Source organism: Temnothorax longispinosus, chromosome 6 (genome assembly GCF_030848805.1).
Source record: "Temnothorax longispinosus isolate EJ_2023e chromosome 6, Tlon_JGU_v1, whole genome shotgun sequence".
NCBI classification, from domain to species: Eukaryota; Metazoa; Arthropoda; class Insecta; order Hymenoptera; family Formicidae; genus Temnothorax; species Temnothorax longispinosus.
Genome location: NC_092363.1, coordinates 18,653,051 through 18,668,263, shown reverse-complemented (window position 1 = coordinate 18,668,263; position 15,213 = coordinate 18,653,051). Strand labels below are relative to the sequence as shown.

Below are 15,213 nucleotides of genomic sequence, written 5' to 3'. Positions count from 1 at the left end.
TTAAATAAATTACTCTGTTATGCGCGTTATAATGCAAGCATATTGTGATACTACAGCTTCTATCATGGTATGCGTGCGCGTGTGTGTTATTATACTATAATTTTCCCTCTTCACGAATACTTACCGTGGTACCTTCGCCGATCGTCTCGCTCGCGTACAACGATTGTCCTCGTGGTAAATCACTATCTTTCGGACGTTCGGTGTAACAGGGAAAATGTATAATAATGAGACACAGACTTACGATGAGAAAAGGGAAAAGAATATCGAAGGAGAGGGGACATGACGGAGGGAGAGAGATCCATTAATGTCACGAGAGAGGGTCTTGGATATTCATTATTTATTAATTAGCTAATATTATTTTGAAAACGTATGAACATTTGTACATGTGTTTTGTATCATGAGGTACTTGTGTATGGCGTTCGTCATATACGTAATCGGCGCACGACGCGTCGCGCGTACGGGTGCACGAGTGCGGATGCACCTGTGTACAGATCTACGCGGCCTGCATGATCGAGATCCGCTCGAGCTCTTTACTTTGTGGCTCTTTCCTCGCCTCCTGATTTCCTTGAATTTCTCTCGTGGCGGCAGTGTGCTCCTCTCGAAAGGGCTATAGTGGTTACAGAGTTAATTGTAAGATTTTTTTTATATGGGAATACGCGCGCGCGCGCGAACCGCGACTCGCGGCTGGATGGTTTTCTCGACGCTGCCAATCGGCAACGGGCTAACAAGTATTGCGATCTGGCTATCTTGGCACGATTGCCGGATTATTTTTCTCTTTCTTCTTTTCGGAATGATTTTTTTACCTCTGCGAGACATCGTAAGACTCGTGTATCGCACAATTATCGCTGGCATGCGGCCGTCCGAGGTTTGTCACCTTGTATTTTTATTAAGCGTGATCTCTTCCGCATTGGACAAATTTAATTCGACCGCATTCAGCGTTAAATGTACGCCTAGGATATGCATTTAAGCAAACATCTCGCGTTTCGTGGATCTCGATTGTCACTCAAAAGACGATACATCGTCGATCGTGAGTTTTCGCAGAGAGATATAATAGCAGCCGCCACGCAGCTCGCTGATTGATTTCTCACTTAAAATTCGTAGTCTAGAATTTAAATATATAATATATATAGATTCATTTATTTATATATATATTTATATATTTATACCAAAAAACATTCGTTCACAACGAATTAGAAAACATAAAAATTTAGCTAGGAGACGCATAATACAGTACAGTGGACTACACCTAACACATCGCTTTTCTTTTCGACTTACTCTTTTTCTTATCCCATACATGCTGCTCTCCTCACGCATTCGATATTTTTTCTCTTTCACTCTTTTCCTTCCTTTCTTTCTCTCTCATTCTCTTTCACTCTCTACTTTTCATTCGGTTCTTCTTATAAATCGCGCATCAATATATTGCTTCATCATCAGGTAGATGTTGTCTAAGTCTAACAACGATGTGGACTCGCTGATAGCGGGGCAGGGGCGTCCAACGAGCCGATCGGCCATTAATAATTATTGCTGCGAAACAAGGAAAGGGCGATCGGTAATCATTACCGCGTAATTCGCAATTAAATCCACGCGACTATCGATCTTCGTCGTCGTGGTCGTCTGACCGCTCGTTCTCTTCATTTTTTCTGGCCCCGCCGTATCGCTGCGCAAGTCTCTCTCGATTCGCGCTTGCTTCGCCGAGTCTTTTTAGCCGACGTTGATTAGTTTTCTATAAGGATACGTATCAGCTGATTATAGATCTTTAAATAGCGATACGGTAAATTGACGGTGTGTATAATTCGTCGTGTATAAGCGATAAACTAACATGAAAACGTTGATTGCAGAACATTGCAAATTATAAGTAAAAGAATATTCATGATTTTGTAATGTTTAAAATGTTTATAAATTTAAAAGCAAAAAAATTTTCAAGTTAAAATAATATACAATAAAAAATATACTGAAATATGTAATTATGAATTATGTATATATAATTCTCTAATACAAAAATATAAGATCTACCTAAACGTACTTTACAAGATAGTAAGATATTTATTTTACTTTAACTCTTCTTACTCGTAATAACTGTCGAGTTTAAATCTTGATTAATACTTTGGATTATCCGAGGAAATTCGAAGAATCAAACTTACCATCTCCCGAAACGATCAAGTCGCGTGCGAGATCAGTTTCGCCTCATCCGAAGGAATTCACGGGACGTTCTTATCTCGTCCCGATTCTCCGATTATTTATTTATTTATCCTTTTTCTCGCTCGAGTCGCCCAAGCGCGGCGGAACGATACTATCATCGCTATTGGCGAAGCACTCGCGAATCGAGCGATTCTTTTCGTCGAGTCCGCAACAATTTGCTAAATTACAGAATGCCCAAGGTTACGAGTACGCGACGAGAAGCTGGCGTGGGAGAGGGGGGAGGAGGGGGTGGAGAGGAAGGGATTACAGAAGGGAGATGGTGGGTGTAATGGTACAGATCGGGAGGATGGGCGATTCGCCACGATCAGGATATTTCATGGAATCTCGCGGGCGCGTACATGCCCACGTGTCTGCACTCTGATATTAACTAAATTGGCCAATAAAAGCGCGAGAAAAAATGCCCGTGCAAACAGTGTATAAAACGGAAGGAATCCACGAATTTCGAACGGTAAAACGGCTAAAACATTCTTGCTCGCCGGAATTAATGAAGCTCGATCACGAATACGCGAAACAAACATAACGTGCATTAAACCCGTTCAGTACCCGCGCATCATACGCCATATCTCAAACTTCGCTGAATGTGGTATATCGTAAGGCAAGGCTAAATTGCTTCAACACAATACGTAACTTCGTATTACGAGAAAAAAAATATTTTCGAAACACTTGAGAGAGAAATTCATAAATCTTTTAACGTTTCTTGCGCGTTTTCGTTTTACGTATGTACATATAATCTTAAATATGAGATAACAGCGTTAATGCGAATTTTTACTTGTCTTACAGTAATATAAAGTGTAATTGGACTAATAGTACGATATACCCACACACATCAAATAATACATGCAGTATATACACTATATAATCTGTAAAGCGCAGAATGAATGTATTTGGTGGAGAAAGAAACGTATGGAAATAAAGGAAAAAAAGCGAACAAAAAAATGGCTTTTTAGATGCAAGGTTTTTATTACAAATAAAATCTATTTATAACAAGAACAATATCGGTCAAGTATTGCACTTATGGAAACAGGAAAGTTGTTACTTTAAAAACGCTTATAAATATTATCAAATTTCATTTTATCAATACCTATTCTCGAAGGAAATAATAAACAAAAAACCTCAATGATTTACTTGCAATACTTTTATAGACCGATACTGTTGTAAAATTTAAAAAACAAATAGACATACAGTCCCTAAATATCCTCTGCTCGTCTCTCCTGCTTTTTCCCGGTCTAGAGTATTATTATACAGTTGATACAGATAGATACAGACGCGTCACATGTTTATACTTGAAGAAAATAGTTAAATGAGCGTTAAACCTTATATACTGAGGACAAATATGTCTCTTTCACAAGTTCTATTATTAAAAATATTTAAGAGTCATGACTAGTTGTAACGCGGGAAAAGCCCATGGTGCTATAGTTGAATCCTAAGATGCATAAACGAGAAAAAGCTTACTAAAACTCTGCCACATGTTTATTTTTATATAATTGATTTTCGAAAAAGATATTCTTGTTCTACATAATGTTAAAAATATTCTGCGCTAGATTTCTACAATATCTTGCAACACATTAGATTTCAAGAAATAATCTTTCTTTTAATTCAGTTTTTCCAATTCTTTGTTATGAGATATTATGCATCCTAAGTTATGCATATTTAAAACAGTGGTATGAGCATGAAAAATCCTAAAAAGTTCATTATTCTGAAATTTAAAAAATGGACTGTATTGGCCCGAAAAATTATGATTTTGAAATTGGTATATAGAGATAATGTAACGAAGTATAGATCTCCTGTAAATTCGAAGACATGCAAAGTATTAAAAAATCTCACATCTGTAATATTAGTATAATTACTGATTTCGAGTGACTTTGTGTAATTTTGGTCCATTTTTTAAATTTCGTAGCGTTTCTCAGGATTTTGCGTGCTCGTTAAGAGGAACAGAAAATGCGTCGTCATTTCGTATTTGGAATGAAGTTAATGTCGGTAGACAATTGTTATACATATAATCGAAATATCATCATTCATTACGCCGCAATCGCCGCACACTCTTTCACCTTCTCTCTCTGGAACTTCATAATTTATCGATACGCATAACTATGGCACAAGGAAGATACAAACAAGAGGTGCGTGCGGGATTACATCTTTAACCTCTGAAACGAGAGGATCTTTCTCGTCAAGTTACACGTTTTTCGTACTGCGCAAATTAATTGCATTTTAATATACTCTTCGAGAAAATGCCCATGAAATTACAATCACATTTTTAGGGAGACATTAATATTTTTTCTGTCATCGCCACAATTCAATTCGTTCACCACAATTCAATCCGCATTTCTATGTACATATGTCTTATCTATTCTTATAACATACGTATATAGAGACAACATCCCTGAATGCAATCCTCCTGAAATTCTTGTAAAATCTTTAGGAAGAGAAAGAGAAAGAAATTCGATAGAGAAAGAGAAAAAGAAGGGGAAGAAAAAGTTTACAACTCATAACTCATTTCTCTTCTTTAATCCGAAATTAACGTCTAGAGAAGCTATAACTCATGCGCGATGTTTTTCAAGTTTTTCAAAATATCAACTTAACTCCTATTTTGGAATATTTTGGAATAATAGTTTCTTAGGAGTTTATATTTTCAAACATCTCGGGACATTGTTTCTATGTTAATTTTTATATAAGTGATATGCACCTGTGTATAAATATCTAGGGGATCACTTCTTTTTTTAATTTTTTTTTTTAAAGAAATCTTATAAATGGACCCAAAGACCACTGTTTAAGAAAGCTAGAACACTTGCTTGTACTTGCTAAAATGATTACTACTCGAAACTTAAGATATGTATTATCCTATTGGCCTAACGTGCGTCGTATGTGTACGTCTCAGAAATTCAGAAATAATCCCCCAGTGTATACACACGTATAAGCGTTTGAGTAACACACCGCACATAATAGGTGCCGGGATAATCATCATATTTTCACAGTAGGCGTTCTCTAAATGGTAATAAACCTGTACATACGTGTATCGTAATACAATTGTATTAATAATAATAAGTAATAATATTATATAATAGGTGATAGCCAGTAATAAAGAAAACAAGTGAAAAATGCGCTTCCACGTTTCGAACGACTGTACACAAAACGTAGAAGAACCGCGTACTAAAAATATCGCCGTTTGAATGTTATCTCACATACTCTTCTCATATCTTTTCTTTCATCGTGTCTTCCGACACGGAGACACGAATGAAATTGCGAACGTCGTATCCTGTTCTCCTTTCGCCCTCTCACATGACATATGATCGTTTTGTAAAACAGTGATATGGCTAGATATATACTCGATCGCAATTGGAACATGTATTTTTTTCGGACGCGTACGTTTACAATTATATCTTTTTATTAAAATTGAGTGTACAGTGACACACTGTATGTGATATGTCTCTAGAAAACGTACGTCAATCTTCTTGAGTCTTCGCGTCTGATAGCGAATTCGGTTGTGCACTAACCTACTAGATATAAAAACGTAACATAGATGACCTAATTGATGAAATAAAAATGGCAAATATACGATCTACCAAATAGTACGCTACGTTACATTAAATATAAATCTAACGTACATACTGCCCGTAAGTCTTTTCGTCAATTTATGTATATATTTCCAAGTGTGCCTTTATTCTTATATTTATATATGTATATAACTAACACGCATTAGTGCGTATTCAACCAAATTGGCTATTAGATCTTTTTTTCTCCTATCCTCTTTCTCATTTTTTGTCTGTCGCACTTCTCATCATTCGTACATTTTTATGTTAAATTCTAAATGTCTTATTACAATGTCTTATTACAAGTTGATTAAACCGGCAGGCGATCTGAGAAACAAAAGAAAAAGTAAAAAAAAAATAATTTTTTTTGCTATTACACAATTATTTCTTGTCAACTTGATATTTGGATGGAGGAATGACCTACACCCGACGGCACATAAACGTTTAAACATTTATTCATTAATATGTAAAACACAATATGTGGAAAAACATCGTTTCGCCCGCACGGCTATTTCGCTACTCTTACAGTATTATTATTATTATTATTGTTAATTTTATTATTATTATTATTATTGCATTGGCTCTTTCATCTTCTCTCTTTTCTCCATTCATTCATCGTTAAATTCCTGAACTTTGAGGTAGACTGTTCCGGATGTGACATTACGTAGTAAAAATGGCAAGAGGGCTATATATCAATTACCGTGTTACCGTGTTACCATTATATATTATACGTCGATATTATTACGTTGATATTACTCTTCTTTAATACAATAAACAGAATGGAGCTTGAAAGAACAACGTGCTTGCTTGTGTTGCATAAGTACGTGATGCATCGCTGTATGCGCATACATTCTGCGTCTGATTCTATCTCTACACACGTTTATGCGTCGTTTCATACAGGATATTTCTAAAATGACGTTATTTCGTGACTGACGATGAAGGCCAACTTCGAACATTCGCTATGAAATAAGTATCTGAAAAGTATGGCTATATCTTAGAAATAAAGATAAACTTTTAATAAATTTACTTAATAAATTAACTTTAAATAAATTTTTATAATGTCTGCAAATTTTATGACATTCTTTTAGAAATACCTGTATAGTATTCATCATAACTATCACGCGATCTTTGAGGTTGCAAAATTGTTAATAAATTATTGATTATGTTATTATTATATTAATATTAAATGTTATTAATATGGCAAATAAGTTGTCGAAAAAATTGTAATAAATAATTTAGAACGGTCAACGTAAATCATAAAATTTTCATTTTTGTTACTTATTAAAGTCAGATAAATGCCTAAAAAAATGCGGATTGTCATGATGAACGCATGAACCTATATACAAAATATAAAATTTGTACAATTATATTATATAAACTATAAACAGACTTGCCTCTTAATTAAACAATTACAGAACAAACATTTTCATGATCGAGAACAATTGAACAAATTTGATCAAAAGATTAACATATAGTCGATATTGGAAATAATTCTCTTTAAACACATCAATATTTGCATCATAAAGATTTTAATAATTAGCGTAGTATTGCGGGAGAAATTATTGGCGCATCTGAAATCGACCGCTCGATTGGACAACGATCGACGGAAACAATTATGCATACCTGGGCGTTATTTTGTTATAACGACGTGAACATTTACCCACAATTGCATGCTTGCATGCGCCGAACGACGCGTGGCTCGAAGGGAAATTTGCTCCAAGGGATCGGATCGCAGCCTCGGTGATTGGCTCGTTTTGCCAGTAATTAATCAGGCATCGATTAATTAGTCCGTCAATATGCAAAACGATTGAGCTGCGAAAATATTTAATCGACAAACTTTAACACAGTGAATATGCGTGTACGTGTCAACAACAATTACTAATTAATAATTAGCTAAATATATTTAATATAAATGAATATTGTTAATATAAACAAAATAAGAATGTCGAAAATATTATGTTTTACCTCAAATTGATAGAGTACATGTTTTGGTAAATGGAGCAAAAAATTTATATAGTAATTAAAAATAATTTAAAAATTCAGAATAGATAAGAGTATATAACCGAATGTAAATATATATATTTATATAACTAAAATTTTATAATTTATGTATGTTAAAAAATTTAATATTTTTTTATGTTAAAAGATGAGAACTCATTATTAAGATTTTTCACGGAGATAATATAAAAGTACGAGCAAAGTTCCCTTCGAGCGACGCACAAACCTAAGCTATCTTAGGCTCTTAAATAAACAAATGAGGCACTATTAAGAACATGCCTGGTTAACAATTAAAATACATATAAAAAAGAATGTAAAAAATATTCTTCAGATACAGCCTTATTTAAAGATTCTCTTATCAATCGCAACATAACATTTGGAATGATTTGAAAAACAAAGGGATTTAAATTTAATATAGAAATTTTTAATACTGAATTTTAATAAAAATTTGAATAGAATTCTCTAATTTCGTTAGTTAATACGTAACAGAGAAAAAAGTAAATGCATCAGTATTTAAAATACTTTACTGTACAACGAGAACATCATTTACATTCAATGTACAAACAATGAACAAAAAATATTAAGAATAAATAAAAGTAAACTTTTGCTCTTCTTCATAGATTTTTATATTAATTATGTTAAACGGTTCAATTTTTTATGAAAAGCTTTTTATACTTAGTTTTGTGTTTTCCTTCAATCGAAGAGATAGAAGCTTTTCTATTGCTGTTGTAATCTTATATTGAGTTTCTTTTTTACGGTTTATATTAATAGCATTAAATAAAATAATATGTATTGACAATTATAATATTAATGATTATATTTATTAACATTGTCTAAAATATATATATATATATGTGTGTGTGTGTAATACTTTACAGAAAGAAAACAAAAAATATGCATAATGATAAATTATGATGCGATTAATAAAAGCAAATTTAAATAAAACGTATAAACTTATACTGAGAAAGTATAAAATAAAAAATGCAGTTGTAAATGCACAATTATTAATAGTAACTTTAATACCAAAAGCATAAAAAAGTATAAAAATGCCAAACATGTGCGCTTCAACGCTTATTGGCCTTTCTCTTATGATTGTAATTATATAGTAAAGAGCCTTTCTGTTCACTATCAATAATTATAGCATAATAATAATATACACTTATATATATTTTTGAAATATACTTTGTACAGTTTGTACGCTTAATATCGCATCGATATCTTAATTTCTCGATCACTTATGGCTAATTCAAAAAGGTGACATTTACAATTCTCTCAAGATCGTCGTCAAAGATATCGACCGGCCATCGAATTAAAGTCGCGATTTGCTAAATCAAGCAACTGATGCGACAAAATTAATAGAAAAAGATCTCGTGCCATTTCGTCGGGATCGGCTCCGAATATCGGGATCGCAACGATTTCGGCCGTAGTCCTATCGTGAAAGTGTCGTAGATATCGATTCGTTTTCTACATTGCGCGTCTAAAAAAACATAAGTAATTTCGGCACATGAGAAGTCCGTTCAATTTTTCCGTCAAATTATTTTGGCATGAAGAACATTGAGCTTCTTCGAATATATATTAAGCATTTATGGCTGTGTATCAGATCTGTTCCGAGAGAGAAAGGAAAGTATTGTTTTCACGGGAAGGAGGAAAAGTCATTCCCGCGAGAAATCATATATCGAATCTTAACTATCTTAACGAGATTATTATTATACTAGCTTATTGTAAACTATAGTAAACTCGAAATTAATCGTTAATAAAATTAGCGATTATTAGACGCGCCAAGTTTCAAATTTCAGATTGAAATGTGACAGAAAAAATGAAAATTACGAAACTTCCGTAGACGAGGGAGATGTCCGTTGGCCGGCAGAGAATCTTACCTCGCGTTTCGTCGTTAGGACGATCTCAAGGCCGCGCGTCGAACAATCCAATCGAGCACGAACGTCCCAAGGACATATCTTTATAAGTTACTATTATTCAAGCAGTTATCGTTGAATTGAATGTTAAACGTTGACTCAGTTGACTGTTGGAGATTGCTGGGCGGTCGAGCGTTGTTGTGCATTTCTCTGTACCGCTGGGCCGCATTTCGATTGGCGTTCATCTGCATTTTTCTTTTGTGTGTGTCCTGATGTTTCTTCATGTGGTCCTGCCTGATAAATCCCTTGCCGCAAGTCTCACATGTAAACGGCCTATCACCAGTGTGGACGCAATTATGTCGCTTGAGGTCAGTTTTGTGAGCGAATACCTTTGGGCACTCTTCGCATTTGTGCTTCCTCGCTTGCGAGTGCATTCCTTGATGCTTATCATGCTGCTCATTGTTCGAAAACCGTTTGCCGCATTGCGTGCATTTAACAGGCTTATCGCCACAATGAAAGCTCTTGTTATGCTGCGTCAAGTAACAGGGTTTGGTAAAGGCCTTATTGCAGTCGATGCACATGTGGCAGCCGTCTTTAGATATAAATCTAGCATTGGTAGTCCTGACCTGAACAACCTTGCGCTTGTTTGTGGTACCTTTACTTTTCTTGACTGGCTGTTTCTTGACTGGCACACCGACATTCGGGTCCAAATCTTCCTTCGCCTGTCCCACGTACACTATATTATTGTTATACTCGATATTAATTTTCTGAAAGTTCTGGCAGAGATATTCTTGACCTTGCATTATGCCGTTTGGATTTATCTGCAACGTCATCATTTCATCGGTCAACGTCTTGTAACGCATCGACTGATATAAGTCATAGGTCGGTACTGAAGATTCAAAGGACTCTTGAGGAATGATCTCCTCCTTTAGCCCCCCCACGTTAAAGACTTGTATCTGGTTTTGATCTACGAGCTGTAATTCAGTGTAAACCGGCGCGATAGTTCTAAAATCGGGCAACGAGCGGTGTTGTGGCCGCTCGTCTTGCTCGTTACCAGTAGTATGTAGCTGCATGGTAGCCGCTTGGATAGACAGCGGGGCCACCGGGTTGGTAGTAACTGTAACGTGGGGGGGCAAGGCGTTTGGGTACTGCTGATGAGGCATCGTAGTACCCTCCATCGCTGTGGGCGAAGTCATTGCCGGATGGACCGACCCGGGCGGCGAGTTCATGTGATGAACCGGGTGGGATGATAAGGCCATTGGCGAAGGACAATTCATGTGCGATGCCACCGGCGGGGGCATGGGCGAAGTCGTGGAATGATGCACCGGCTGGCCCGACGAACCCGTTGGCAGGTGGGGCTGCTGTTGCTGCTGCTGGAGGCCCAGTTGCTGAGGCGCAGTACCCATTTGTTGCTGATGGTGTCCCACTAGCGGCGACACCGGGGAATTGATTCCCACATGAACCAGGTGGGGCTGCTGCTGCTGCTGCTGCTGCTGCTGCTGCTGCACCAGGACTACTAAAGATTCGTTGCTGCTGTTGCTGCTGTTGGAATTGTTGCAGAGCGTGGTGGGCGTGTGAAGCAGGCCCCCCGTCGCCTCGCCCGAGGGACCTGCCATCAAGTTTGGGGGACTCCGTGAAGATAGCTCCGGTGGAGAACGCGCGGGAGCGCCGCTGCCTCTGCCGCTCGTCGAATGACCAGCGTTATTCTCTCTAGTAGGATGATGATGAGCAGTGATCGGCAAAGTTGCTGGATCAGGCTCTTTTCCATTTTTGACAGCGTTCTTGTGTAGCGTAGTATTATAATGCCTCTTCAGATGTCCTGAGCTTGTAAACCACTTGTTGCACGCAGTGCAATTGTACGTCTTTGGGCGACGCGGCTCGTTGCTTTTCCAGGATTGATTCGCCAACGGTGCTTTCGATGTTTGCTGCACGAATCCCGTGGGCATCTGATGGCCCGACATCGGTTGCGTGCTCGTGATTATCGGCGAACCCTGATGCCCGTGTTCCACAGGCATGTGTTGACCGCGCATGTATTGATCCTGATCAGCGATAGGTGGAACATTGTTTATGGGACCCATTGGCGGGTGTCCAGCATAATCGTGAGTCTGAATAGGTGGCCAATTTAACATAGAACTCACCGGAAGCGACTGCTGTTGCATCACCTGTTGATGATGCATCTGCATTTGAAGTCCTTGGTGTTGCTGGTGCTGGTGCTGGTGTTGCTGCTGCTGTTGCAACCTCATGATCTCCTCCTCGTATCTGTGCGTTTGCACTTTATGAGAATCCAAGTCAAGAATCTCAGCTTGCTCCTCGGGCTGTTCCTGCTTCATCTCGGATTTGATCGTCTGTCCGTTGTAATCGTAGCCGGCTTGTGGTTGATTAGAGAGAGGCGGCGACGGATGCAACTGCTGGCCCTGCTGCTGAGGACTGTTACCCAGCTGCTGATACTGAGGCGCAGATGGATACGCAGTAGGCGAGTTTAAATGACTCGTTCTCATGTGCTCACCTAATTGATTCGCGTCCTCATAAACGACGCCGCACTTGTCGCATTGAAAAGGCGGGCTTTGCGGGCTGGTAGAGTTAGAAGTCGCGCGATCCGAAGGAAACAATTGCTGATACGGGTTATAGCGCGGATAACCGTCGCGCCCGCCGTTACTCTGACCGTCTTCCTGTGATGGCGAATAGGTATGAGACATGATGTATGTCTGATCGTTCTGCACGTAATTCTGCATGTAGCTGTCGTTATACATTGATCGAAATTGATCGTATGGCGGACATAGAACTGTATGTATGGCAGGCTGTGGTTGTTGTTGTTGTTGTTGTTGTTGTTGTTGTGATTGTTGCTGCTGTTGTTGTGCTTGTTGTTGCGATGATGTTGGATCCTGAGAGGGCGACATTGATGATGGCTCGCTCGAGTCCGCCGGCACGCTGTCCGAGTTGGCGCTCACGTGGCTATTATGATTACCAGTCTTGTTATTATTATTGCTTTCCTCCTGCTGTGTCTTATTGCCCCACTTTAACAAATTTTCGTGGTGATAGCGCAGATGCACTTCCAGACTCTTCTCGCTGTCCAAGGTGAGACGGCAATCCTTGCAATGATACTCCGCATTCGAGCTACTGCCTACGTACTGCTGCTGTTGCGTTTCGACGGCACTCGTCATTTCACTCATATTGTCCTCTCCCTCCGTCTCTTGGCCGTCAAGTCACGCGCTTCAATCGTCGTTTACCCGCACGCGTAATACACACGATCAAACAGTAGCTTGTACACAACACGAACAGAAGGAAAACGGACGAAAACATGAGTACCTGCCACACGCCCGTTTTCGATTGTTTCACCTCATCACCTCCTGAATTGCCCTTGTCCCGTGACACGGTAAAGCCACGCGAGATATCATAAGGACACGACGACGGTGGTAGCACGAAACGACACCATGAGATAAGTCACATGTGTTGGTTCAGTCTCGGCGGGGGTGAAACAATATGCCTAGTGATTTGGTCGACAGCTGAGCCAGTGGTGACAGGTGGGGGTAAGTGAGAGAAGGGATCAAATAAAAAAGAGAGAAGGAAGGAGAAAACAAAAAGAAAACGGGGATACAGCGTGTTCTACATTTATCATATGATCGTACTGATTCCAGACGCGAATATCCAACTCAATGTCGCTCGGGAAATCGCGATCACTGCGTGCGGCATCGTCGGCCTCGGCTGGACGACGTGTCGACGACGATGACGACGACAGCGGGGACGGTATCACTCGCTAGCTCCCACCGCGGTGCCGGGAACGCTTTCAATAACGAGATTCGAACTATGCCGGCGCGCGCGCCGGGACAAACGAAACAAAACAAAAGTAAACGCGCGTATCGCTCATGATTTACATGTTGAGCGGCACGCCAGCGGCTCTCGTATCTGCATTGCTCGTTTCGGAGCAAGGTCACTCCCGTTCGGCGAGACAGTCACGCGCTTCCGAAAGAAGAACTCCGGAGAGAAACGCGTCTTAAATCCCCGAGGATCTTTATCTCGAAAATTGTCACGAGCGCGGTTAACTTTGCACTACTGTTCACTGCGATGTCTATTTTTCGTAGCTCACTCAGAGTCTCTGTTCACGATTGATCGCGGGCGTCTCAAAAGTGATCACTTGACGTCGCGTATTCCGGAGTATTCCAGTACTGCGAGAGAGAACGATAGAAACTGAAGCCGCGAATACAATGAGACGCAACCACCTCAGCTTTGCGTCACCCCTCCGTCCGGCCTCCCCTTCTCATACTCTATCTCTCTTTTCTCTTTTTTCTCTTGTTCTCTGTCTCTCACTCTCATTCGATTTACACTTGCTCACTACTATCGTAGAACCGTATCGTACGAACGCCGGGACTATTCTGCCGGTAGAAATTCCGTAGTTTCCAGACCTCGAGCTCGCGCCAAGGCACCATTCTCCTCCCTTCACCCCTCCCTCATCGTGTTTCGCCCCACACTGCTTCCTTCGCCACCCCCTCTTCGTCACTTGCCGACTCTTCGAATTCTGCCTTTCTCTCTCGGACCTCAGCGCGTTCCCCCCTCGTTCTCTACAACGATCTCTCTTTCACTCGCTCCGTCGTTCTCTCGAACGTCTTTCTCCCTTCTCTTTCAACACACCGGCGAATCGTGTCTCTCTTCGTCTAACGTTAAAATTTTCTCTTTCTCTCACGAAGGCTCCATCGCTCCATCACGCTCCCTTCGCTGGAAGAACTCTCACTCCTTTATGCTTCTCTCTCTCTCTCTCTCTCTCTCTCTCTTTCTTCCTTCCTCTTTCTCTTCTCTCGCTTAAACTTCTCCCTCCTGTCTCCCTCCTGTCGGCCAAATACTTGGCCGAAACACGAGTCTGTCTTTCTGTCTTTTTCTCTTTCGCTTGCTTACTCTTGTCCCTCTACGGGGGGGACTGCGCGCCAACCCCACCACCTTCGACTACAGTCGATCTTCTCCGATTCTCGCCTGAAGAGGGATAGGCACGCACGACAAAACGGTGGAAAGCGACAGCCAACCAAATTTGAGAACTCCTTGCCCCTCCTGGCTTTCGTCCTCCCTCTTCGTTCCTTCCAACGGCGTGTTCAGCCGTTCTCTTCCTCTGGCTTTACTCGCTCTCCTCGCTCACTCTCGAGAAGCGACGAATCCTGCAGGAGATGCTGCGCGTTTTGTCTCTCTCTCCGTTAGTTCCATCTTCTTCGGGCTTGAATGTGTCCTCTTTCAATTACGACGCCCGCCACCACGTCCTTCCTCCCTCTTCTACGGAGACGCGTCTTTGGAGAGAGAGAACACCGACAGACAGACGTGCGCATGGCACGAGAATCCTTGCTCGTCTGCACGCCCGCGTACCGGCCGGCGTCTCGGCCTTATTCACCAACTTTATACAGAGAGATTCTTTCGAGATTTCCGATACGAACCTTTCGAATCAGACACGCGCCAATTTTTTGGAGCAACGTATTGCGCGCGTATCTCGTAAGTATATAAAATTCTTCGTAAAACTGTATTTTTCGACATGTAAATCTTTTTCGTAAAAACTAAATTAGAAATTAATTGCATTCATTGTTTAAAATTAATAAACTTTCAAAAGTCTCGTTAATTTATTACCAAAATTTATTACCAAAATTACCGAGAACTCTACATAA

The 15,213-nt window shown here is 39.9% G+C and overlaps 1 protein-coding gene across 1 annotated transcript; it reads right to left on the bottom strand.

Annotated features, from left to right (window-relative positions):
* Positions 1-320: 320 nt before the first annotated feature.
* LOC139814313 (uncharacterized) lies at positions 321-13,940 on the bottom strand. The gene is made up of 2 exons (XM_071780494.1): positions 11,716-13,940; positions 321-11,616 (listed from the first exon to the last, which is right to left on the bottom strand). Exons 1-2 carry the CDS (start codon positions 12,745-12,747, stop codon positions 9,682-9,684), a joined length of 2,967 nt encoding a protein of 988 aa, XP_071636595.1. The 5' UTR covers positions 12,748-13,940; the 3' UTR covers positions 321-9,681.
* Positions 13,941-15,213: the final 1,273 nt, after the last annotated feature.

Coding starts and splice junctions, on each gene's coding strand:
- LOC139814313 (XM_071780494.1), bottom strand. CDS start 12,747: ATGAGTGAAATGACGAGTGCCGTCGAAACGCAACAGCAGCAGTACGTA. Junction 11,617..11,715: donor TGCAACAGCAGTCGCTTCCG/GTGAGTTCTATG, acceptor ATCGCTGATCAG/GATCAATACATGCGCGGTCA.